Raw genomic sequence first — 24,553 nt, 5'->3', positions numbered from 1 at the left:
TCCTACCACAATTTCACACCTTTTACACTGACCTCTTCCTCTCTATCCATCACCATCTCTTTGCTTTTCTGGCCACTTACCTTTAAACCATACTCACTTAACTACTATTATCGATTATTATTTAACAGGTATCTTTTTCAGCAGGTGATTTATTTTAAAATTATCTGTTTATTTAAATGTTAGTACATTAACAGCATATTAAAACACTCTAATGTGTGCGAAATAAAAACAAGGAAAGATTTACCGAGAGTATAAATCGTAAAAGCTGCTGACAAATGTTGTTCAACTGCATTTTCCAAAATGACAGATTTCCAACCCGCTTGATTACAACCATCCGGATATGACGTATACGAATTGACGTCATATCGCCTGAAGCCGCATGCGCAGACTGGGTTTCAGCTCTGGAGTCTCCATAAAAATGTTACATAAGATAATAAAACAGCAATTTATGTTTACATTTAGGTCATAATTATTTACAAACGTGAAGCAGCACTTGTTGAAAAATTCGTTTCTACTAAAGTCATTTAAGTAACGTCGGAAACGAACCTCATTATCAACAGTTCAAAGTTGAATGTAGACAAAAATCATTATTTATTGAAAGAAAACCAGAAAGAAAAAACCAGTTGTCCTTGACTGATAATGTCAACTTCAGATGTTTACAGCTTTGTCGAGTGCTTAAAAATGAAGCTTCTTTCAATCCTTTTGCTCCTACAACTCGTATATGTGGCGGTTCCTTTAAATTATTTACCAAACTGGGATTCTCTTGACAGTCGAGTTTTGCCCAGATGGTTTGATGAAAGTAAGATTGGAATTTTTCTGCACTGGGGATTATATTCTGTTCCCAGTTATGGTCATAGTGCAGAATGGTTCTGGATGTACTGGAGAGTGAATTACACTGAAGAGGTACAGTTTATGGAAACCAACTACCCAGCAACTTTCAAATATCAAAAATTTGCTCCTGAATTCACGGCCGAACTATACGATCCTGATGAATGGGCAGATATATTCAATGCTTCTGGAGCAAAGTAAGTAAGATCTGAAATATCTGATATTTCTAATATTCTTTAAAAGGCATTCCGATATTTGGTTTAATTCGTTATTCTCCTATAAGTCAAATTAAGGTTAAATAACATGGATGGAAATCATAGTAGTGGAAACAGGCAGCTTGTTCTTATTATCTTCCCCCCCCTCCAGTATGTTTAGGGAACTCTTCTTTCTTTTTTAAAGAGTTCCCTAAAAAAAGTTTAATCTTCTTTTGTTTAAAGTTTTGATATTATAATTGTCCCTTCCCTCTTAAATAAAAAAAATCTAGCTACATTCATGATAGAAGCTATTGTCTCTGCGAAAAAAAAAATCGCTGAACTGTGTAAAAAATTACCAATAAAAAACTTTATATTTATTAATAATGAAATAATATGCTAAAATGTAATTTTTGAAGTAAAAATAAAGATAAAAAATTAATAATAATTAAATTTTTAGATATATCTTATATTTTTTTACTGTACTCACTTTAACGATATATAAAGATGTGGAATTCCATTTAATATTTTATATAAATATTAAAAGTCTATTAAAAATTAAAGTTAATATTTATATTAAAAGTTTGAATAACTAAATATTAGTTTAACTTTTTAAAGTACTTTTGTTTAATTTTTTTTATTAATTACTAAATATAAATATAAACAGACACCTTTTAGTTCTTTTATAAGAAATTTTGCTGACATTTTATTGGCATTTTTTTACACACTTCTGTACCTAATTGTATGATGATGTCAAGTGTTCTCTATTGACACCATCATCATTCCTTAATTTCCCAGTGTAATGACCTCCACTTAATCCCAATATGACTAAAATTAATTTCGTAGATGAGTTCAAAGGTTGAAATTTATAAGAAACTACAGACACTAGATAAGAAATCGTATGACTCTTATCTAAGAATATATTTGTTTACGTTGTAAGTTTGAAAGACGCGTATTCCACTGGAGTTCAGTTTACAACCAAAAGAGTAAAGAATGGCAACTTGAAATTGTGCATCTTTAAGAGTGCAGTTTTATCTAAAATGGAAACGTTAGCTACAATAATTGTTCTGATTTCAATCTTCTCTCTTGCTTCTCCAATATATTTTCCGAACTGGAAGTCTATAGACAGTCGCCCATTGCCAGAATGGTATGACAGGGTCAAGATTGGAATTTTTCTACACTGGGGTTTATATTCTGCACCTAGTTTTGGCAGCGAATGGTTTTGGATGCAATGGAAAGGTAGGAAAATTCCTCAGTATGTGCAATTTATGCAAGAAAACTACCCGCCGAATTTTACATATCAGAATTTTGGTCCTCAGTTCACTGCCGAATTTTACAACCCTGACGAATGGGCGAAGATTTTCAAAGCGTCCGGTGCCAAGTAAGATTTTCAGAAATTTTAATTATTTACCATTAATAAATATCCGATATGCTGATAGGTGACACAAATAAAACTGGTAATTTTCCATACCGACAAGGTGGGTGTGATTCTAACCGGTTTGGTCACTTTGTTGTTAATAACGATTTAGAAACTACCTGCCATCTGGAGGTTCTTCAAAGAAGAATAGATTACTTTAATAGATTACTCAAGTGGGTAGATCATCGAAGAACCACGTCCAGGGAGGCCAGTCACAGTGACTACTCAAGAAATGTGCCAAGCTGTGGAAACCATTGTGCTGAACGATAGACGTTTAAAGGTGTCCAAAATCTCCAGGGAATGTAACATATCTGAGGGAACAGTTAAAACCATCCTTCATGACCATTTGAGGATGAACAAGGTCAGTGCAAGGTGGGATCCCTGTTCAGAAGCAATTCAGAGTACGGTGTTGTGAGGAGAATTTAGAGCTTTATGGAAGGAATCTTTCAGCTTTCGTCTCCAGAATTGTTACAGGTGATAAAGCATGGGTTCATCACTGAGATCCTTAGCCTAAGCAAGAATCAATGCAATGGAAGCATAAAGGTTCTCCCTCACCCAAAAAATTTTGGACAGAACAACCTTCAGCTGGCAATAACTGCCATTTTTTGGGTTGCTGAGGGAATTTTTTGCATTCACTACTTGTAACACAAGCAGACAGTCACTGGGGAGTCGTATGCATCCTTACTGTACAACCTAAGGGAGATCATAAAGGTAAAGAAGACTATTATTCTCAGTGGTTAGTATCCGCCGAGAATAAGTAAAATTAAACCGTTAAACCTCCAAAAAACATTGTACCCCAAATGAATTACTGTATTGATTTGCTTTTGGAGAAATTTTCGGGATCTCTCACAATCGTTAGGGTACTGTGATGAATCTTGATCACTTTCTATTGCATCATAGCGTTCCTTGTGGGATTTTTACCTGATTCTGGATGGTGGTTCCAGAGATACTTCTTTGGTGATTGATTCCGGTTGGTTGAATCCAGATGGTGGCTCATTGCGCTGCCTTAGTGAGTGATCCTGGATGGATCAGGCACTAAGGCAGCACTCACGAATATTTTCTTCTCGTCGCAGCTGAAACTAATGAAACTGAAGCCTCAACTTTAGTCAGGAACATATATCGAACCTAGACATTTCTACACGGTTTAAAAAAACAGTAACCATAATTCTCTACTAGTTCTGGAGGCGCACATGTATATACGAAGGAACAGTAATTACGAATACAATGGAACTAGTGGGCCAGACATGGTCCATGTCCAGCTGACTAATTTCTGATTGCTACCATTAGTAGGAGCTTGATGAAGAGTTTCGGAACCAGATCGAAAGAATTTTTCCTATTCCTTGAAAAATCATGTTTTATTGAATTAAGGGATTTTGCTGAAATTATTAAAGATTAAATAGATATTTTTGAATTTGTCAAGTGATCTATCAAAGTTAATAGCATTCTGCAGGGGCGTTAAATTGTTCTGGTGGATCTGTGTTGATAAAGCCGTATGATTCAGTCAGAAGTAAATCATGGAAAAAAGAAAACCATAACTAATATCACAAAGGGTTAATGGCAGCTGATAATATTTTTAATGGATAAAAGGATGGCCTCTGTAATTTTCCACTTGGATGGAGAGGTTGCTTTAGGTCCTATCGACGATGCAAGAAACTTATGGGGTTTTTCAAGAGAACAAATTCTCAAGTTCAAACACGAGCCAACCAGCTTTATAACATATGGAATTTACGGGTAAGAGGCTGAACGGTGTCTCTTCTTGGCGCTGATCCAAAACAAGATGGGAGGAGAAGCAGCTAATGATGCATCTACGTCCGTTTTCTCAACTACGGAAGTGGTAACCTCCTTTTAAATTATTGTTGTCCCGATTCTAATTACCGTATTATCAAGGTTGCTCCAATGACAAAAGGTTTTTCTTGATGCAATAGCCTGTTCTAGAAAATGCTACCCAATAGCTGAGGACAGCCTCCAGTTTTTCGAAACAAAAAAAAAAAAGCAAATGCTCAGAACAATAAGTTATTATGAAATTATTAAAAATAGCCCCATGGAATTTTGGAACAGGCATATTATCGTGCTACCAAAACCAGTTCTTATTTTCAGGAAAATTTGATCTGATCTGTCGAATTCTTACTGTATGCCACTGCACCCCCCACGCTAACGACGGTAGTACAGTAGCACACGTGTTTAAGTTGACCGCAGTTCGAACTCACGTGACTGCTAATACGGTTAAAGTATAAACGGGACATATAATATGTACACGTCACATAGAACAGCATTAAGTGAAGTAAGGTAGCGAAATATAATGCAATAATACACTCCCTTCCAAAATACTGGAGAAGCCATATTTTTGCGCATTTTATCAGCCTGTGGGCCTTTGTTTTATTGATTTGGAGACCGTTGTCCGAATACATTGCAGCATCTGAACATTCTTCCACAATAGGTTTATTGTGGAAGAATGTTCAGATACTTCTTTGCTTTTACAAGAGGATTCATGCCATACCACAAAAGCTCCCATACAAGAAAACCAGAACCCCCAGTAGTCCTTCACAGAGGGTCGAATGCGAAGTTTGAATAATGGAATGCCTAAATAAAATTGACTAGCGTTCGATCTGAATCCACCTGGACTACAGATTATGGTGACAGTTGGAGTTTATAAGATATTTTAATACCTGGCAGTCTGAAGCGATCGCTGGAGGGAACAGTAGCCAATGGGACATTAAGGATGGGCCAATTTCATTTACGAAATGAAATTGAGAATTTCTCTATGGAAGTTTTATGTGTAAATTCGGCCTGGGATTTACCAACTTACAGATGACTCTTTTATTTTGATTTACTTCGGAGAAAAAAATAAAAAATGTAAAATTTCATGAAAATCTTTAACTAAGAGTGGAGTTTGATGTGTGGCATATGATGCAAGAGGAGCTGATACAGCATCAACCATCCATCACAATGGATGTATGAAATGGGATTTCACACATCCATTCTGTTCAATCCTATCAACTTTTACAACGACAGATGGAAGTATTTCCACAATTAACCACTCTTTGCTAAAGATAAAGTTCCGCACATCTATTCTGCAACCGTCTTATTACATGAGGACGGACAGATTGATGACAATAAGCGCTATACACATATACACTATAACGTCCCTGAAAATACATGTTCGCTTCTAATCAAGTTTAAAAGTTGACGCCCATGATACGCTGGAAATGTGGCAACTCATTTTCCTCTTTGTGCGTTTCCTTTTATGCAACATCCTTGAGTAGACCGGTGATATTTAACTGCTGCATCTAGTACTATCTATAGCTGATATCCGGAAAATACTTCAAAACACAATATTTCAAAAAGCAATTCTTCCAAAAATGCAATTTTTTTGGAAGGGCAGTAATTCAAGATGAATTATTGTTGTGTTATTTGACCTGCGAGGTGTCAGAGAATTCACAGAATACCACCAACTTAACTTCTGTCATGTAACTAAGCGACTAAGAGGATTTAACTGTCTAGTCTAGAATGAGGTAATAGTCTTATCTAGACAAAATTCTGTCTTGACAACGAGTTGCCGTGGTGTAGCACTACTTTCAAACAAACCTTATTAACCTTTTGGCAATTCCATTTGTTGAAGATAGTGCAATACCAGCACTACTCGTTGCTTATCAGCATTGTCAGCGATAACACAGTGTTATTAACTTATGCAAGTGTCCACCTGCCTGAATCTCTAAAATGTGTTCCACGAAGACAACACTTGGTGTAATAGTCATCTGAGGCCAGATATGCATTGTACGAGTAAGTTGCACAGGCTCAAATTCACGAATTTTAGTCTGAGTGCACGTGCTGTGTGCAAGGGTGCATTGTCATGGAGAAGCAGAACCCGATGACCCAACTTTCCTCATCTTTTTACTCAAACTGCAGCTTTGAAATGCCTCAATAACATTGATTCCACATCACCGTCTATGCCTGTACGTCTTTGATGCAATAATGCGTCCCAAAATTGTTGATGTTAGGATCAAAAGTTGATTATGGACAAAGGCAAGTGATGGAAAGAAATAATCTAAAGCCCATAATAGTATAATAATATAATATATAAGTGGGTGAAAGATGTACAGATAAGAGAAGAAAGTATATAAAGAGAAAAAAAACACATATATATATATAGAAATAAGCAATACATAGAAATATTATAATACAAAATGATATTGTTATATATCGCACGTTCCTGGTCTTTTTCAAGTGTCAACCACCACAGTAGCGCAACAAGACGACAATATAGTGGCCTTTGTTTCTAACTTAAAATCATTACATAGTATTAAAAAAAAAAAAAAAAAAAAAAGTAGGAAGCCATAAAGGGGGAAATATTGAAAGGCAACAGGTAATTTAAGGTCGACACGACAAAGAACCCAAAAATAAATATAAATATAAATGGATGTAAAAAGAGAAAAAATGACAATGAAACTAAAAAAAAGAAAGTAGAATAAAGACCATAGAAGTAGTATATCGTTGAAAGTAGACAATGGTTAATGACAGAAATAGTTATAAGCGATTGTATGGCGATTTAGCTAACAGGAGGAAAAATTAGATAAGTAATTAGGATAGAAGTGGATACTCCGGCCCTCGTATTACACTAATAGTCCAGAGTGTAGAAATTTTAGTTTTAGGAAAGCGAACAGTATATTGACCGAAAAAATAATATAAAGTTAGCGCTCGGGTTATCCGGAAGCGCGATTTCCCGTTCGCGCTAGTAAAAGCCCTGGGCATATATATACATAAAATCCTCAGGCTTCCTTGCATCATATAGCTAATAATAATAATAATAATAATAATAATAATAATAATAATAATACATGTATAAGCATCCTGAAAATAGCAATCATTGATACAAGTTTTCCAAACTAGAAAACTGTAGCAACTAGTTATCAATATGTACAGAATATACATACCCAAAATATGGGATAAGAAAAGTAGTCAAGGAACCAGATAAGTTAGTTAGTTAATGATTTGATTAAGATTGAAATGATCAGAAATAAGTTTTTTGCGATTTTCAATACTATGTAATGATATTATTCTCTATATCCCGTGACATGAACTTTAAGTTAGAAACAATGGCCACTATATTGTCATTTTGTCGCCGATTCTGGTGGTTGACACTTGAAAACGATGACAGGATTGTGCAATATACCACAATATATTTTTGTATTATAATATTTCTATGTATTTGTATTATAATATTTCTATGTATTTGTATTATAATATTTCTATGTATTTGTATTATAATATTTCTATGTATTTGTATTATAATATTTCTATGTATATGTATTTGTTTTCTCTATATATGCTTCCTTCTCGTATCTCTACATCTTTTATCTATTTGCATATTATATTATATATATGCACCATCTTCAAATGTCCGTCCGCATGTAATATAGGGACTCCTAGTGGATGGATTTTCATGAAATTTATATTTGGACATTTTAAAAATATTTGTAGACCCATTGAAATTTCATTAAACGCGGACAAATAGAAATCCAGCAATTATTGTCTTCTTTTTTTTCATACAGTTTATATGGAAAAAAGAAATTCATGTATTAAATTTATTTTAAAAACGATATTCTTAGCTTTAGACAGTACGCGAAAGTTTCGCATTATTGTTATGTAACACTCGTGAACGTGGTGTTGCTTGTGAACAGATACATATATACAGAAAGAAAAGAGATTTAAAAGTATATGGGAGAAGAGTAACAAATATTGCACAGTTCTAATTAAACTGAAAACTTAAACTTCAAAAGGTAGCAGGTGGTTTCTGCTACTGCTAGATTTAGGCGAAGTTGTTTGAATGTAGTGTAATACCGTGGCAACTCGTTGTGTAGAGCTGAAACTTTCTTTAAGATAAAATTTATATTTTTATTATTGATACAAATTCTCAGAAGTGAGGGCTGAAAGAAGAGAACCAATATAACCATTTATACTAACCACAATATGTATATTAATTAATATTTGTGAAGTTTTTTTGATGTAATAAAATACTAAGAAGGTGTCATCGATCTCTACAGGTATGTTGTGTTGACCAGCAAACATCATGAAGGCTACACCATGTGGCCTTCTAAAGTGTCTTGGAACTGGAATGCAAAAGACGTTGGTTCTGGTAGAGACTTATTAGGTAAGTGATGACCGATACTTGTTTAAAAATAACAAAATAAATTTGGGCAAATTTCTTGTTAAATGAACTGAAGTAATGACATTAAAAACTGGAATCCTAACTCTAATTTTAAAGGACTAGTTGACATTCTCTTCTATAGTTCACTAATTAAAGATAGCCAACTTTCCAAGAATATTTCCCAGTAGGATTCACCAGGAGTCCATCTGTTACATGCGGACGGACGGACGGACGTAATAGTGGGTAAATTAAACTCACAGTTTTATGTCATAAAAAGACATAAAACTTTAAATAGAAACCTTTATTTATTTTTAAATTAAGCAAACAAATTTAGAGTTTTATAATTATAAAATAGATAATATTTGACCTTATCGAAATAAATAATAATAATAATAGATTATTTGCAAATGTGATTAGTTGTATTAAATATAAACAGTATATAGAAACAATATTTGGGCCCTCCTGCCCCGACTGTTGTGGTAAGAGGGTTTACAAAGATGAACCACTCCAGTTAAAATTTCTTATATACATTGAGTTTTTTTTTAAAATCAGATTTTTAAAATCTTACAAAGTTTGAAACATGTCTTCTTCCTTCATTGTGTTTCTTCTTCCTTCATGTTTGTGTGCCCAATAGGATTTAAAGTGCCTATCAATGAAAGGGACGTATGGCCCACAGCCTTCACAACGAGTTGCCGTGGTAGTGCATTACTTTCAAACAAATAACATCCCCGAAAGGTTAGTATGCCATTTAACTTAAAGATGTGACACCAGTATGACAGCCTGTTTCAGACCTACAGGGTCATTATCAGGTAGCAGGCGGTCTCTTTTAAATGACTACCACATTAATATTTTAGCGAAGTTGTTTAAATGTAGTGCAATACTAGGGCAACTCGTTCTGAAGACAATGTTTGCTCTCTCTTTCCAAGTTCACATAACTGAATGAAATTCCTGCACTAGTATTATTGAAGTTGTAACAATTTTATTTTTTTTAAATATTTTTATTTTCAAATAAGGTATGATTCCTAAAACTCTTAATTAAAGTGCAATAATAAAAATAACTTTTTCTTAATCTAAAACAATTATTTATTTATTATTACATACTAAATACTAAATATTATTGCATAATAAAAAATAAATAAATAAATAACGTTATTTATTTATTTTTTCTTAATAAATAACAGCTTTAAAAAACTTATTTAATTTGTTGCTTTAAATTGCGAGTAATTTTATTTTTCTTAACAATTTGTAAATGTAAACAAAGTTCTGATGATAAAATTGTATTATTATTATTATTGCAATGTTTATACCTACTCAAAGGAGAGAGAGAGAGAACAAAAAAATGTTTTATTTTTGATTTTTTCCTTTTATTAATTTTTTATATCTGTTAATAGCATCATAATGTAATAATAACCTGAAATAGGTCTGAATGGTTTTAATTTCATAGATGAGTCTTTCATTTATATATTGTGCTTCTTTTCTCCAATAGATGGCGCCAGTCGCGATATTCATTTTTCAGTATTTTGTGAAGTGACGTGTACAGTGGATTTTTTAACCTCCTTTTTGTTCGCTTTAAAAAAGGAATAATTTTTTTAAATTCTTTCTCTGTTTTTGTCTGCAGTTCTCGGGTATGAGGATGAATGAAGTGTGTAGCGTATTTTTGTTTGGCTGATTCTGTATAAGCTTGCTTTCTTGCATAATTTAGCTACTACTACACTGCTCGACAAAATTAACAGAACACGTAGAAAAGGTGGCGTACTAGTGCAGCCTACGATGAAGAGGGGCAAACGGTATGGGGTGTACCTCGGACAGGTCTAAAGGACATTTATAGGGTAAGTTGTATAAGAATTACCAAAAAGGTCACATTGCAGAAGAGATGCTCGAAAATATGGTCACATGACATCACTGCGGCGTATGATTCCCCCTCCAACAGCTAAACAGCCCTGACGCTGTGAACCACGCTCAATACAAGGGTGTCTATAAGATTCTGTGGCAATAAATCCTACTTCCAATCTTTTACTGGCACAGTATGTAATAACTTATTGGCCCAGCTTTCTAAGTTCCTTCTAATTTATAAGTGGGCCACAAAATATTATTGAAGAAACATCGTATGATGAAACAGATGTTGCAGTTTCCTTTGGGTTCCTGGAGATCCATAAAAATTTCTCTTTTTTTTTGGTACATTATAGACTCGATGAGGTTCATATAAGAATCTGCACAAACATCTAAAAGACACAGAACCAATCTCAATGTTTTTTTATTGACTTCACAGGACCGGCAACGCTAAAAAAACTACAAGTTTGAACTGCGAGACTGATCACAGAAAACATTGGTGAGTAGGAGACACCAGTACCATAGCAATAATAATAAACTAACCTGAGAGGGCAGAGTGAACCATGCGCCAGCGTCTATGAAATCAGGTTAGCATCACTAGTTGGTAGTGATGATAACCGCTGGTTATTGGAACTGTTTTTGCTGCGTGGAAGCTTCGTGTTTATTCTTTGTAGGAAATGGAAAAACACCTCGCATATCTGGGTGCATCCGCCCGTAAATGTGCAATCAACTGGAAGCGGAGCTGAGCAAAAAAACGATCCACATCGCCAGCTGTCAGGTGACATGATTATTAGACTAGAAGTAAGAAATGAAAGTAGCACATTTCGTAAGCGTTGCTAAGAAACACGTGAACTTGGAACATCCAGCGCATTTAAAACAATCTCTTGCATTTCTTCAGAAAGAAGTTTCCCCCCTCTGTTTCATTCATGAATGTCATTAAAAACATCATTATTCATTACGATGAGAGGTTTTTTCTAATAAGACTACCCAATGAGCGCACATTGGCTTTAGACAGCAGGAACGAACATCGTGAGATACCCTGTATTCAAAAAATCTCCCAAGATTTCCACTGAAACCGTGAAGTTGCAAGTCATTGGACATTTAAAAATCCTTAAACTCTTTATACGAATCCATGCTAAAGGTAGGAATTTTGATGAAACTCAAGCAATTGCTTTTGACATTTGCAAAGATAGGATTGAACATTCCAGTTGGAGAACCCTTGCCCTCTTCAATTTCTTCAACATCAGTCCCAAAATCTTTAAATGGTGATATCCAGGTAATTCTCCAATGGGGCAAAGATAACTTAGTTAATTCCATTCCTATCTTATATCTCTCAGAAAGGAATCTACTGCCCTTACGTTTATCTTCGACGGCATTTAAGATTTATAGACAAGATCACATAACTCTATTAGGGATTACCATGACTTTTAATCTGTTTTAGCATAAACATATCAAAAAGATTGCTTCTTCTGCATCTAAAACACTAGGATTTTTCTCTTTCGCTGCCGGCTTTACTTTTCTTTCGTCTAATACCTACACTACATCTATACCTATATTATATTAGTGCCTAATATCTATATGTATACTCTTTAATGAAAATCTCTGTTCCATGTTAAGATACACAACTTAGGTAGTTATTCTTCTTGCAGGTGATTTAGCAAATTCCATCAGGAAAAACACTGACTTGCATTTCGGTGTCTATTATTCACTGTTCGACTGGTTTAATCCCCTCTATCTCTTGGACAAGAAGAACAATTTCACTACCCAATACTACGTTAAGGTAAGTGATTCTTAATCAGAATGAAACGGTTATAGTCAATATCTTTAGTTATATTAATACAAGTCCATATTGTACACTCATAACCGTTTCTCCTTTCAGGGTAAAGAAATGCCAGAACTGTTCGAACTGGTGGAAACTTACAAACCAGAAATTATCTGGTCTGATGGAGATTGGGAAGCACCTGACTGGTACTGGAACAGCACAGAGTTTCTGGCCTGGCTCTACAATGACAGGTAAACAACACTGAGTTATAGTGATATCTTTACTAATAGAAGTTCTAGAAGTTAATCTGAGTTTGGTAAAATAAATTTCAGTGTAAAAAACTGCTTAAAATATTTACTGAGCTAACGTTTCATGTTCTGTTGTGAATTCCCATCGTCAGAGTATGAGAACCTGAAAATTGATATTGAGTGACGTCACTAGTCAATATTGTTGAAAAAAAAAAACAGTTGATAAATCCGCATAAATATAAACATATTAAATTGATATGTAAATGTTCAGTACAGATCAATAGAACTGCATTTTACAAATTAATTTATTATCAGTTTAATTTTATGTCGAGAGTATTTACAGATATACTATTTTTTTTACCCCTCTTAGCCCAGTAAAAGATACTGTTTGCGTAAATGATCGTTGGGGTAGTGGCATCCCTTGTCACCATGGGGGATACTTCACCTGTTCAGACAGATACAATCCAGGTGAGTTAAGTTTTGCGTAATTTTTAATGTATGTATACAATATTATTATTATGTACAGTGTACGATATTATTATCACTAGCTGCTAGAGGTATGTTCTGGGAACAGTACACCCCCATTAGCACGTTTTGCTGACCTGGGGGTGAGGCCAGGAGTCCCAAACTGAATGCATACTCTGCTAATGACAACTCAATTGCTGAGTTGATATGCTAGTTAAGGACAGATGTTTTATTGATATTTATTTAGGGAAAGGATCCAATCAGTCCTTATTTTATTTTATTTATTTTTCAATGTACCATCTCTCAAGACTTGTAACTTCCGGATCCTGGCTATCTCAATGTAATCCTTTATTTACTTAATGAGAATATTTCCTGGTTTCCTTCCTGTGGTGGTATCGTGGTTTTCGTTAATTAGGTGAAGAATCTTATTGATGACACATAGGAAGTTAGCAGGTTTCCATGACAACTATAATTGTAGTAGCAAGTCCCCATGGCATCATTCTGTACCCTAGACACCTGGTAGCCATGAAAATGTGGGTCATGCGCGAAGAGAAATAGGTCATTTTGCGATTTAGGGAACCCTGAAGTCGAAAGTAAGTCAAGGTGACAGAAAGGACTGGGAGGCTGCATTATTTGACAGAAAAATGGATCAAATAATCATCGGACCATAAATGATGGACAAGATAATCGAATGATATTATCGAGCTAAGAAATAATATTTATAAAATAAAAAGTCTAATCATAGTAAGAGGAATTCATTTCGATTGGCAATTTGATGTGGAAGAAGAATTTGGAATGAAAAATTACAAATTCCTTCTTTTTTTTTTTTTTGAGACGTGAACAACGTTTGATAGTAGAAAGCTGGTGAATTTTCAAGTATAAAGAACAGCTTACAAAATGTCATATTTAATAAAAAATAAAACTTATTGTTTGTTTTTAAATGATCGAGGAAAGATATTTATTCGGAGTTTGTTTTAGCCATTACAGAGATGATTCTATCTTATATCACTGGGTGGCAGCACCAATCAAGTAATCAAGTTCCGGTTTCCTACGTGAACCGGAACTAAAATTTCTACTTTTGTCATTTGAAATCCTTTTGTATTAGATTAATAAAGGCAAACTAATACAAAGAAACCAGACTTATTTGGCATAAATCTAATATATGTATAATAATAATTATTATTTAAGTTGTATAAATAATCCTGAATACGCAATAAAATAATTTAAATACACAGAATTGCTTTATTTTTTTTAAAATTAATTATACATGGTTAGAACTTAAAAATTATAAAATATATAACGCTATTTGGTCATATTGGAATAATAATAATTATTATTATAATAATTATTACTCAATGTTATTAATCATACCTGTCAGTAATAATAATAATAATTATTATTATTATTACGGACAGGTATGATTAATAACATAAAATATATACAGTACACACTTTGCCTTCACAACGAGTTGCCACGGTATTGCACTGCTTTCAAGCAAATGTCATCCCCAAAAGTTTAATTTGCTAATTATTTGAAAGATGAGGCAATACTATGATGGCCTGTTTCGGGAGTTGTAGGTCCATCATCAGATAACAGATAATCAATCAGATAATCATCAGATAATCAATCTTTTGAATAAATGTAGAGTAATCTTGTGGCGATGCTCTTTGATGGTGCTGCAATACAAAGGCAACTCGTTCTTAAATAAACATTATAATTTAACAAGTTATAAATAATGAAACGCTGTGCATGTTGTGCTCACTTCCCTTTCATCATTTCAACAGAAAGACAACAACAAACAAAGATATATTCCGAATACAGTGTTACTCAGATAATCTTGCAGGGATAGTAGATATATCCCCCTATGCCCTTATTTAAAAATCGGAAAAGTGAATGAACCATTGATGTGGAACTTTTGATATTTCTGACTTTTATCAATTTGCTTTGATAAAAGGTTTAATTTCAAGGCTTTTACCAAAGCCCTGAAATTTTTACCAAAGCCCTTTTATCATTTCGATAAGCCCTGAAAAAGAAAAAGAAGAAGAAAAAAAAAAAAAAAAAAAAAAACACCACATTGAACCAACTTACCTAATTCACATAATAAATTCTGTATTACCATTTGTGGTCTGGTAATTTTACTAAAAATGGAGAAACTCGGTGATTTTTCATAATTCTAAAGAGGGACGACTGTTGGTACCAAGATGGTAGGTGCCTCTCTCACCGAACAGCATGTACAGTGTGTTCCCATAGCTGTTGTTACCAAGGTGTACATGGAGTGGAGTATTGAGGACAACACAACCAGCCATTACAACTAATGTGATAGAAAATGAAAGCGCACATACAGGACGAGAGAAAGGTAGATGTTTAGTCGGGGGCGGCTCGTTGGTAGGCAAAGCGGAACTGCAGCATCCCTGTTGTGAAGAACAAAATGAAATGCAATGAATATATATTTTTTAACAGGTCCCGCATATAGTACACTCATTCTCTATTTACAATAATAAATAAATAAATAAATAATATAAAATAACTAATTGCTTTATTTAATACAAGTATTAAACAGAGTCCAGGCCCAACCATAGCCTTTGGTTCAAGGAAAACCAACTATTTCCAATAATCATTTCAATAATAAACGAATAAAAACACGAAATCGTTTTCAACTTTGAAGTTTAACCGTAGTCGGAACTGCGTGCTAGACAGTTCCACATTTTGCTCCCAGTGATTGAGTCAATGTCTGGTCGGTGGGCATTAATGTAACTTTAAGAAACAGCACTTCCATACATCAGTTTAGTGCATTCTGAAAAGCCACTGACACTGCAGCTCACTTCCTTTAAAAATGATAGTTTTTTTAATTAATTTAACAAGTAATAAATGCTAATCTTACAAAATACGACTAGTATCTTACTTATTTACTTTTCAGGAGTACTACAGCCAAGGAAATGGGAAAATGCAATGACTATTGATAAGGGATCTTGGGGATATCGACGTAACACTCAACTTAGCGATTATTTGTCTGCAGATGAGTTAATTGACACCTTGGCCGAAACAATCAGGTCAGTACCAGTCAGTCACTTATTGATGTATTAATTAAATTGGCTCGGTCAATTTGAATTAAAAAGCAAATTTTTTTTGTTCTGAGCTTAAAATAAATATAATTTTGTATAAAATAATTTTAGTAAAAATAAATAAAAGTACATAATGCATTATTAATAGGTATACAGAATACACCAATGTTTGTTTTTAATAAATCTGTCTATTTTGTCCTGTCCTTAATTGTCAATCTTATAAATAACTTCCGATAATTCATTATTTGTTGATAGATGGCAGTTATGTCGTGTTTGCGTTATTTCAAATATATTTGTACTTCGTTAATATGTTCGTAGTGTAATGTATTTATCTACAAAACAATTTAATATTAAATTGTTTACAAAGTAAAGTATATCTAAATAATGTACTTTATTTATTAGTAATCTCAGATTAACTGTGTGGTACCGCATTCAACGAGATGGAGAATAGAAAAAAGAATAATAAAGTTCTCTGAGCAGTGTAGACAGGCTGCTAGGACAGCTCACGGGCTTTTGTCACTGATATACAGGAATTTTGCCATCAGGGATAAGGAGATGATTATCCTATTGCATAAAGCAATGGTCAGACTGCATCTTGAGTGCTTCATACAGGTCTGGGAGTCCTGTATGAAGTATTTGAATGACTGCTAAATACGGTGCTGTTTCTTGTATTCTCTATCTTGTAAACTGCTCTGACCATGTGGTCCTCCCGAATTATAAATAAAAAAAATATTTATTTATTTAAACGAGGCACCTGCGAGAACTTCCATCTGGTGTTGTGAACGCGTTTAGTTTGAACAAATTTAAAGAAGGATTGGACAAGTTATTAGAAGCGATGGGAAAATGGAGAGGGTCTTTTGGGAGAGGGGTGATGATGTATAAACTTGCTTCTTCGCATCGTTTTGCACTACTAACTCATCCTATAAAAATAAGTAGAAAAATTAAAGTGAGGACGTGATTACTGAAGAATAAAAATCATGAATACATTATTCCGAACGTGTATTGAGACACCCGGGGATAATCCTTAATTCCAAAGATCATGTGGCAAGTTGGCGGTACTATTAGTCAAGAATAGGATACAAAAGGCATGCACACGTCGATGAATGGTGGGTGGATGGAGTGGGACGAGAAATAGGATTATAGAGTGAGAGTAGGCTGCTACATATCTAGTTACCGGACAGCATAAAGAGTTGGACACCCATGCTCAACTGTTGGAAACATCGTACATTAAAGGAAGATAAAAGGCAACGGAGTCATTCGTCTCAAGAAATAACCATAGCCTAAGTGCAGTTCTAAGAAAAACGTACGATGGTTGCTTAGCTGCTTGTCCAGACACACACAGGCCAGGCATGAGATGGACGTAACGGAGAATGACGTATGCCAAACCAATGGTATCATCAGTGGCGAAACTATCATTTTGTCGAGTCTACTACAGAGGTGGAAGGCTCGGGGATCCGGTGAATCTGGAGGGGGGGGTGCAGAATTTGTAGTTTTGCTAATGGTTTTACAAAATAAATTGCACCAAAACTGAAGTGTGGTGGTGGCGTGATGGTATGATCCTGTTTTGAGTAGGTTGGTCTTTAGCACTGGTCTTTGACATTGGTGAAACCATGAATGCAGCTGTCTGTTGTGACATTCTGGACAATTTTGCCTTATTGCTCTGTAGCAAATCTAATAATGGTGGAGGGGCTGTATTTTTTTCATAAATATGGTCCCTCTCCAAAGAACGCTCTGTGTCCCAAAGAACGATCAGTGCCAGAGTAGTTTGAGGATAATAGTGTAGTGATCTAAATCTATATATTTGCTATTTTCTGGAAATAGTATTAGTATTAGTACTACACTGGTGTGCAAAATTTAAGGACCAGTCAAGTTTTCACCTGTAGCTTCTCAAAGCATAACAAAGGAACCTCGTGATGTTCCTTTGTTATGCTTTTCCCATATCCAGGCCACTCGTATGTTGTTTCCTTGCTCATTTCTGTACCTCACGAGGTACAGTAATGAGTAAGGAAACATCAACACAACAACAGAAACAAAACAGTACAGAGGGACTTTATTCTAAAATGGCAACATGGCACTGGCTGCCATGATACAGATGCATCACTGCCAAAGATGGAACAAAGGGAAGAAGTGGTCTTCAATAGGAGATATGGCCACCCCCTAATGTCCATGCAGGCTTTGCACCGCCTGTCCATACTTAGAACAATATTGTTGATAAGTTCTTGCGGTAACATCGTCCATTCCTCTGTCAGCGCCATCCTCAGCTGCTGAACATTTTCTGGTGGGCTTGGATGTGCCGCTAGACGTCTCCCCAGAGCTTCCCATATGTGTTCGATGGAATTTAGATCGGCGAAACGGGCAGGCCAATCTATACGAACAATTTCCTCACTTTCCAAAAGCATATCAACAGCTGCAGTGCGATGGGATGTGACGTTATCATCCATAAACACGAACTCGGGACCAATGTTACCTCGGAACAGACTCACATGGGGAAGGATTACCTCAGTACAGTAGCGTGCACCGGTTACAGTACCGCCTTCCAGTATCTGGAGTTGTATACGTCCACTCAAGATAACGCCTCCCCATAAGAGAACACCTCAACCCCATATCGATCCCTTTCAGTGATGTCTGCGGGGTGATACCCTGTGCCAACCTCTCGCCAGATGATGTCCAGAATCGCTGCTGAGACTGAATCTACTCTCATCAGTAAAGAGTACCTTAAGTAAAGGTTTTGCGGTTGTAATCTTTAGAAATAGTGTTGGTCTTTAAGTTTTGCACATCAGTGTATTATTAGTGGCAATGATGGAAGAAACCAAGCTTATAAAGAATCAGCCAAAAAACCTAGAAAACTTCACATATCACCTGTCCATCACCCCTCCAGTAGTTTCCTAGTTCTTCGTTCTTCCTTGAATTTATTTAAACTATGCACTTCCACACCAACAGATGAAACTTGGTCCCAACAATCGACCACCCACTGGCTGAAGGGAAACTTCCGCACATCTATCCTGAAACCATCCTTCCTCAATTTGAATTTATGCCCCCTCATGTGTGTAGTCTGAACAAGAGGAAGAATGCCATCGACACTGAGCTTGTTCAATCCGTTCAAAGCCTTCTTCTTCTTCCTCCAGTCACATAGTTCCCTGAGGAACTGTTGTGGACACCAACAAATTCCTCCAACTGCATTGATCATGTGCTATACGATCGCCATCGCAAAGTGTCATGCCCAGAAGTTCACTGATCCCATCCTTCCACCTAGTTCAAAGCATCTCAATTAGACCACCTCGCAACTGTCTAGTCTCCAGTAATTGACAGAACTGAAGCCATTCTTGGTAAGATTACCCTTTCGTTCCCTTCACCAATTTCTGCACCCATTCCAGCAGCTCTACATCCTTCCTAAAATGAGGCTTCCAGAACTGTATGCAGTATTCAAGGTGTGGCCTGACCATTGTTGTACAAATGGATACTTTGGAGGGGTGGAACATTGATTCCAATGAATATTGGAATAACGTTTAACATAAATAATGAATAGCGTTTAACTACCTTTAAGAATAAAAATAAATTTTGTCAAGGAAGAATTGTTGTGGCACAAAGGAAATTCAAACCAACAACTCATACTTTTTAATCAATATCGAAATTACAAATTTTGTCCCCTCTGCGGGATTCACGAATGGAACCCCCTTGCTCCTTAACAACCATCCGAGACCCCCCAACGTCTCGAAAGAATATTAAAGGTTTGTTTTTGACATTTACGTTTTGGAAGCTCCACTTCGAATCTCTGCTGTTCTTATTTACCATTTAAAGCGAATGAAAGTTTGGAAAATCGTGCAATAAAGCTGAGTTTTCTCATTTATTTATGGATCTAATCTCGCGCGTGAAATTCTTCTAATCTCTAACTTAATGAGAAGTAATGAAGGTGTAAATTATCGAAACAGGAAAAGCGAACTTTAATATACTGCACGTGTTCTAGTTCAATTGGCAGAACACAATCTGGTGTAGTTGGGGAAGGACCAACTATGCCCATTTCTCTTCAGGTCTTTGTCTTTGCCTTTTTGTCAGTTGATTATTTAATTATTGCGCTTTATATTCTGTATTAAATATTCTTATAATTTTACTGATGCTTTTCAGCACTGGAGGTAATATTTTAATCAATGTTGGACCAACTCACGATGGTCGCATCTTGCCAATCTTTGAAGAACGGTTAAGGCAACTGGGTCAATGGCTTCAAGTGAATGGAGAGGCAATATACGAATCAAAACCATGGACCTATCAGAACGACACTATTACTCCTAGAGTGTGGTAATGTATAATTAATTATGCTTTTATGGATAGAAGTTAGAGAAAAAAAATTAAGGTTATTTACATTTCAAATTCCAGGAATTCATCCATTGTTTTAAAGATTAGAATCGATCCTGAAATATGCAGGGTGTTACGAAGCAACCTGTGTGGTATTATTATGTAGGATACACTCCTGCCTAAAAGTTTGGAGTCACAGCGTATGATAACAGTTTTCGTTATTTATTTATTTTTTTAAAATTAGCTATGTTTTGTTAAGATGGGTAATCTTCCCAGGCTTGACTGTCTAAATGATCTCATAAAAGCTCTTTTGGGTTGAAGTCAGGCGATTGGGTTGGCCACAACATAATTTGCAATAATCCCTCCTGTTGTTTAGTTGCTAGCAACTCCCCGTAGAGTTCTGCTTCCGGTCATTGTCTTGTTGTATAAATTTTCTTCCCCAAAGTCGAAGTCCAGAGAATATTTGCATTATGTTCAACAATGTTTTACTCCAGAAAACAGAAGCAACCCGAAGTCATGATGGAACCACCACCACCGTGCATGACTGTAGACACTAAACAATGTGGCACCATTCTTCTTCAGATTATAGTCTCACATGAACTCCACATTTGGTTCCAAAAGTTTCAAATTTGGATTCATCCATCCACCGTACATTTTTCCACTCTTCAATTGTCCAACCCTGATGGCTCTTAGTCCAAGCCAACCGTTTCTTTCGGTTTTAATAAGGGTTTTCGGACCGCTAAAAGACCATAAAGCCCTGCTTGTTTAAGACGAAGTTTAACAGTGGATGTGGATGGGAGTTTCTCTCACTTCCGATTGAACTCAACTCAGATTATTGCGTTTAGAAATCAGTATTATGGTCTTATCTTGTGCTTCCGTTGTTAGGTGTAGTCGTCCTGATCGTGGTTTGTCTTTTAAACTGCCAATCTCCTTGAATCTTCGAATGGTAGTTTGTACTCCTTTAAAGGAAACACCTAGTTTTTGGCCAATACATCTCGTGGAATAACTTTCTTTACACAGAGTGATAATAACACTTCTTATTTCACCACTCAGTTCCTTATTTCTTTTCATGATTATCAAGAAACACAAAACTTATTGTTAGATTATTGCAAAACACTCTGCAATCATCCACAGTCTTCTACAATATTGAAGAAATACTTCCACTTTCTAGAATCATCCACAACATTCTACCACATTCAGGAATCTTCTGCATTGTTCCCCCACATTCACCAGTCTTTCTTTTACACCTTTATGGATTCTTCTCGAATATTCTAGAAGTTTCTTTTATATTTCTTAAATATTATTTCATTTTTTGAGTTTTATACATAGCAGAAAATATTTTAATAAAAATTGGTAAACACTTTGGCCCTATTTTAATAAAAAAAATAAGGAAAATAAAACTTGAGTCCAAACTTTTAGGCAACAGTGTATGTAATATTTAAAGAAATGCGACCATAGAGAGCGTAACCTCCAATGATGGAATTAAAATAGATTGTAAAATGATTTTTCAGTGAAAAAAATCGAATTGTAGTAGTAATAGTAAACATTGTACAGTAGTAGAGAGTACACCGACTCATTCCTAATATCCGCCGCATTACAAACACACAAAAACAAGTCGCATTTAAGAATAATTGAATGCCTTTTTTCTACAGAATATAGGATTCACTCCTGAGTGGGATGCTTGTGTCTCTGTGTGATCTGTAGTGTGTTTTAAGCTTGGGAATATCCGTAAACATCCCCCCTCCCCCCTGTAAAACAACAGCTGTATCATTATCGGATTAAATGGCGTGACTTTGCTGTTCCAGCTGGAAAGAGCAGCCAACCCAGATACGCGTGAACAAAACCTCTACGATATAACCTTGAAGAAGGATTTCCAATAAGCAGGCCACTGGCATCTCAGCGATGGAAGTGAAGCTGGAACAGCTGTGGAAGATTTAATCCTCTCCTTCTGTCACTTCCGATGCGCAAATAGGTTAATGTAACTGGACTTTGTCACTTTTGGATGCACACTCCTGAAATCGAAGTCATCTTCTTCCTCGAAATATTTAAAGTGGGCACGCGAATATTAACAGCATTTTCGTACACAGAACTGAGCAGTTTTTATGACCATAGTCGGAAAAAAAATAACGTTTAATCATTTTTAAAAATTAAAAAATATATATTTAAAAAAATAATTTCAGAAATTTATGAAATAGTTTTTAAAGCTTCGGAAAAAAATTTAGAAAATAATCTTTAAAATTTAAAAACGTTTTTAAAGAATTATAGCAAATATTAACAAAATATTTTTAAAAATTACAAGTTTTAAAAATTTATGGAAAATAGGGCGGTTAAAAATAAACTAACATTCTCCTTGGTTTTCTGCCCAAGAGTAGGATTAAAAACAGAAAGGATTTTCTCGTTTCATTATGCAAATTATTATACAATATGCAAAGTAGTATTTTATTACGATTTCCACTCATTTTCCTGTGAGTTTAGCTTTCTCTGAAGGAAAAATAAAATAAAATGAAATGCAAAATATTTAAAATATTCACATAAACTGAATCTGAAATCTGTAAAATATATTTTTTGGATATTCTTCTACGCCTCTGCTTCATGATTCGAGTCCTCTTAAATAATTGCCCCCCAAACCAATCCCTCCAGTCTCTCCCTGACAAGCAGCTGTCCTTCTTACAGGGTTTCCAGTATATCAGGCGAACACCATTTGTTCCAGAACTGTTTATGTTCCAGTCTAAATCGCGAGAATATTTATTGTTTGGTGACTGTGGTCCTAGCATCTAGAGAAGACACACCAGTTGACCACTGGTCAAAGATGGCGTACATTTCTCCTGGTCTGCTCTTGTTTCAGTTGTGCGAAGTTCCAGAGCTCATGATAACAACATTGGGCTCATGGGCCCACCAGCTATCGTAGCATTAATCCTGTGAGGAATCCATTGATTCTGTTCTTTTAGGGCTGACCCCTAATTGCTGTTTAACAAATTTGCTCTAATCTTTGATGCCATTAAGGTGGACATTACCATCCTGAGGAACTGCAGATGAATGCTTTCTGTACCTCTTTAATGGTTGGGCATAAGACACAAAACAGGGTCATCTTCTCCATCGGAATTCTAGATTCAAATCGAATTCTACGAATATTATATGTATATTTTGATTGTATATGTAATAAAATATATATTAAATACAAAAGGGAGTGAAGAATGAAATTTATTATTCAATTTTACTGCATTTTTCCTTCCTTTAAATCTTCCTTTTTTGAATCTTCCATGCAGGTATACGTCGAAGACAGGTGAAGGAGCAAACCCCATTGTATACGTCATCGTATTAGATTGGCCTAAATACAACGTGCTTCATCTTGGAGCTCTTAGCATAGGAGAAGACAGCGCTAAGGTGTCGATGTTGGGTGTTAAAGGAAATCTCACTTGGAAAAGCGGAACGGCTGAAGATACCTATATATACTTTCCATCTCTCACCCCCGACCTTCTCCCTTGTCAGTGGGCGTGGGTACTAAAGATCGAGTGTCAGGCAACGTTTCCCCGCTACAATAAACTCTGAGAGCGAAGAATGTTATCCTTCGTGGTTTGGAATGAAGTCCATAAGAAGTCCATAGTCCAAAAGAAGGAAATTACAAATAAGTTAAATTTACATCTCATCTTAATGAACATCAATATTGTTTTTGCCAATATCCAGACACACGTGACGAAAAATTATCGATTCATCCTGATGGATTACAGAAGATTGATCGCAGTCCATGGACAGATAGATTAAAGATCTGAAATTTATATTTAAATCAACATTTTCGCTCTCTTCCATCAATGTTAAAATCAACAGAGATGGGAACAGGATGAAAAACCTTCAGTAACATTTTGGGTAGATGCCATTTATCTTTTGTCTTGACCACCCTTGCACACATACAGCATCCCTAAGCATCTAATTCACCCCTTTTATATTATATGACGTGATGCTATCATTGGAGTAGAACTCTATTCACTTCTGTTATGTTATTAAAAAATGTACCTCTTAAGATTCTGGAAAAGTCCTCACTGTAAATTATAGTTAAAAATAAATTTTTAAGTTCGTTATAGCTGTGCATTTTATTGCTAGCGCCTTTCTATTTCCTAATAACATTTTTCTAATTTTTTAACTTTTATAATCCCAACATAAGAATATAGAATGGCCAGAAACATGATTGGTGTAGGTTTGTGTGAGAAGTGTGCGTGTTCTGTTGTTGTTTTTTGGCCACTTGGCTACCCAGAAGCATCAGAAGAATCAGAAATGGTTCTGGGTACTCGTCCACACCACGAGAAGATGAGTCAGTCCC

The 24,553-nt window shown here is 35.4% G+C and overlaps 1 protein-coding gene across 1 annotated transcript; it reads left to right on the top strand.

The window, feature by feature from the left end:
• Positions 1–500: 500 nt before the first annotated feature.
• Positions 501–24,316, top strand: Fuca (alpha-L-fucosidase). Its single transcript, XM_090379160.1, has 8 exons — positions 501–1,025; positions 8,478–8,584; positions 12,061–12,191; positions 12,291–12,424; positions 12,792–12,889; positions 15,804–15,936; positions 20,071–20,241; positions 23,505–24,316. The coding sequence occupies exons 1-8, from the start codon at positions 640–642 to the stop codon at positions 23,785–23,787; spliced, it is 1,443 nt and encodes a 480-aa protein (XP_090235286.1). The 5' UTR covers positions 501–639; the 3' UTR covers positions 23,788–24,316.
• The last annotated feature ends 237 nt before the right edge of the window (positions 24,317–24,553 follow it).

This window comes from Mastigoproctus giganteus, chromosome 8 (assembly GCF_048544385.1).
Source record: "Mastigoproctus giganteus isolate SK-2022 chromosome 8, ASM4854438v1, whole genome shotgun sequence".
In the NCBI taxonomy this organism is placed as follows: Eukaryota; Metazoa; Arthropoda; class Arachnida; order Uropygi; family Thelyphonidae; genus Mastigoproctus; species Mastigoproctus giganteus.
This window is presented reverse-complemented; position numbering and strand designations above follow the sequence as displayed.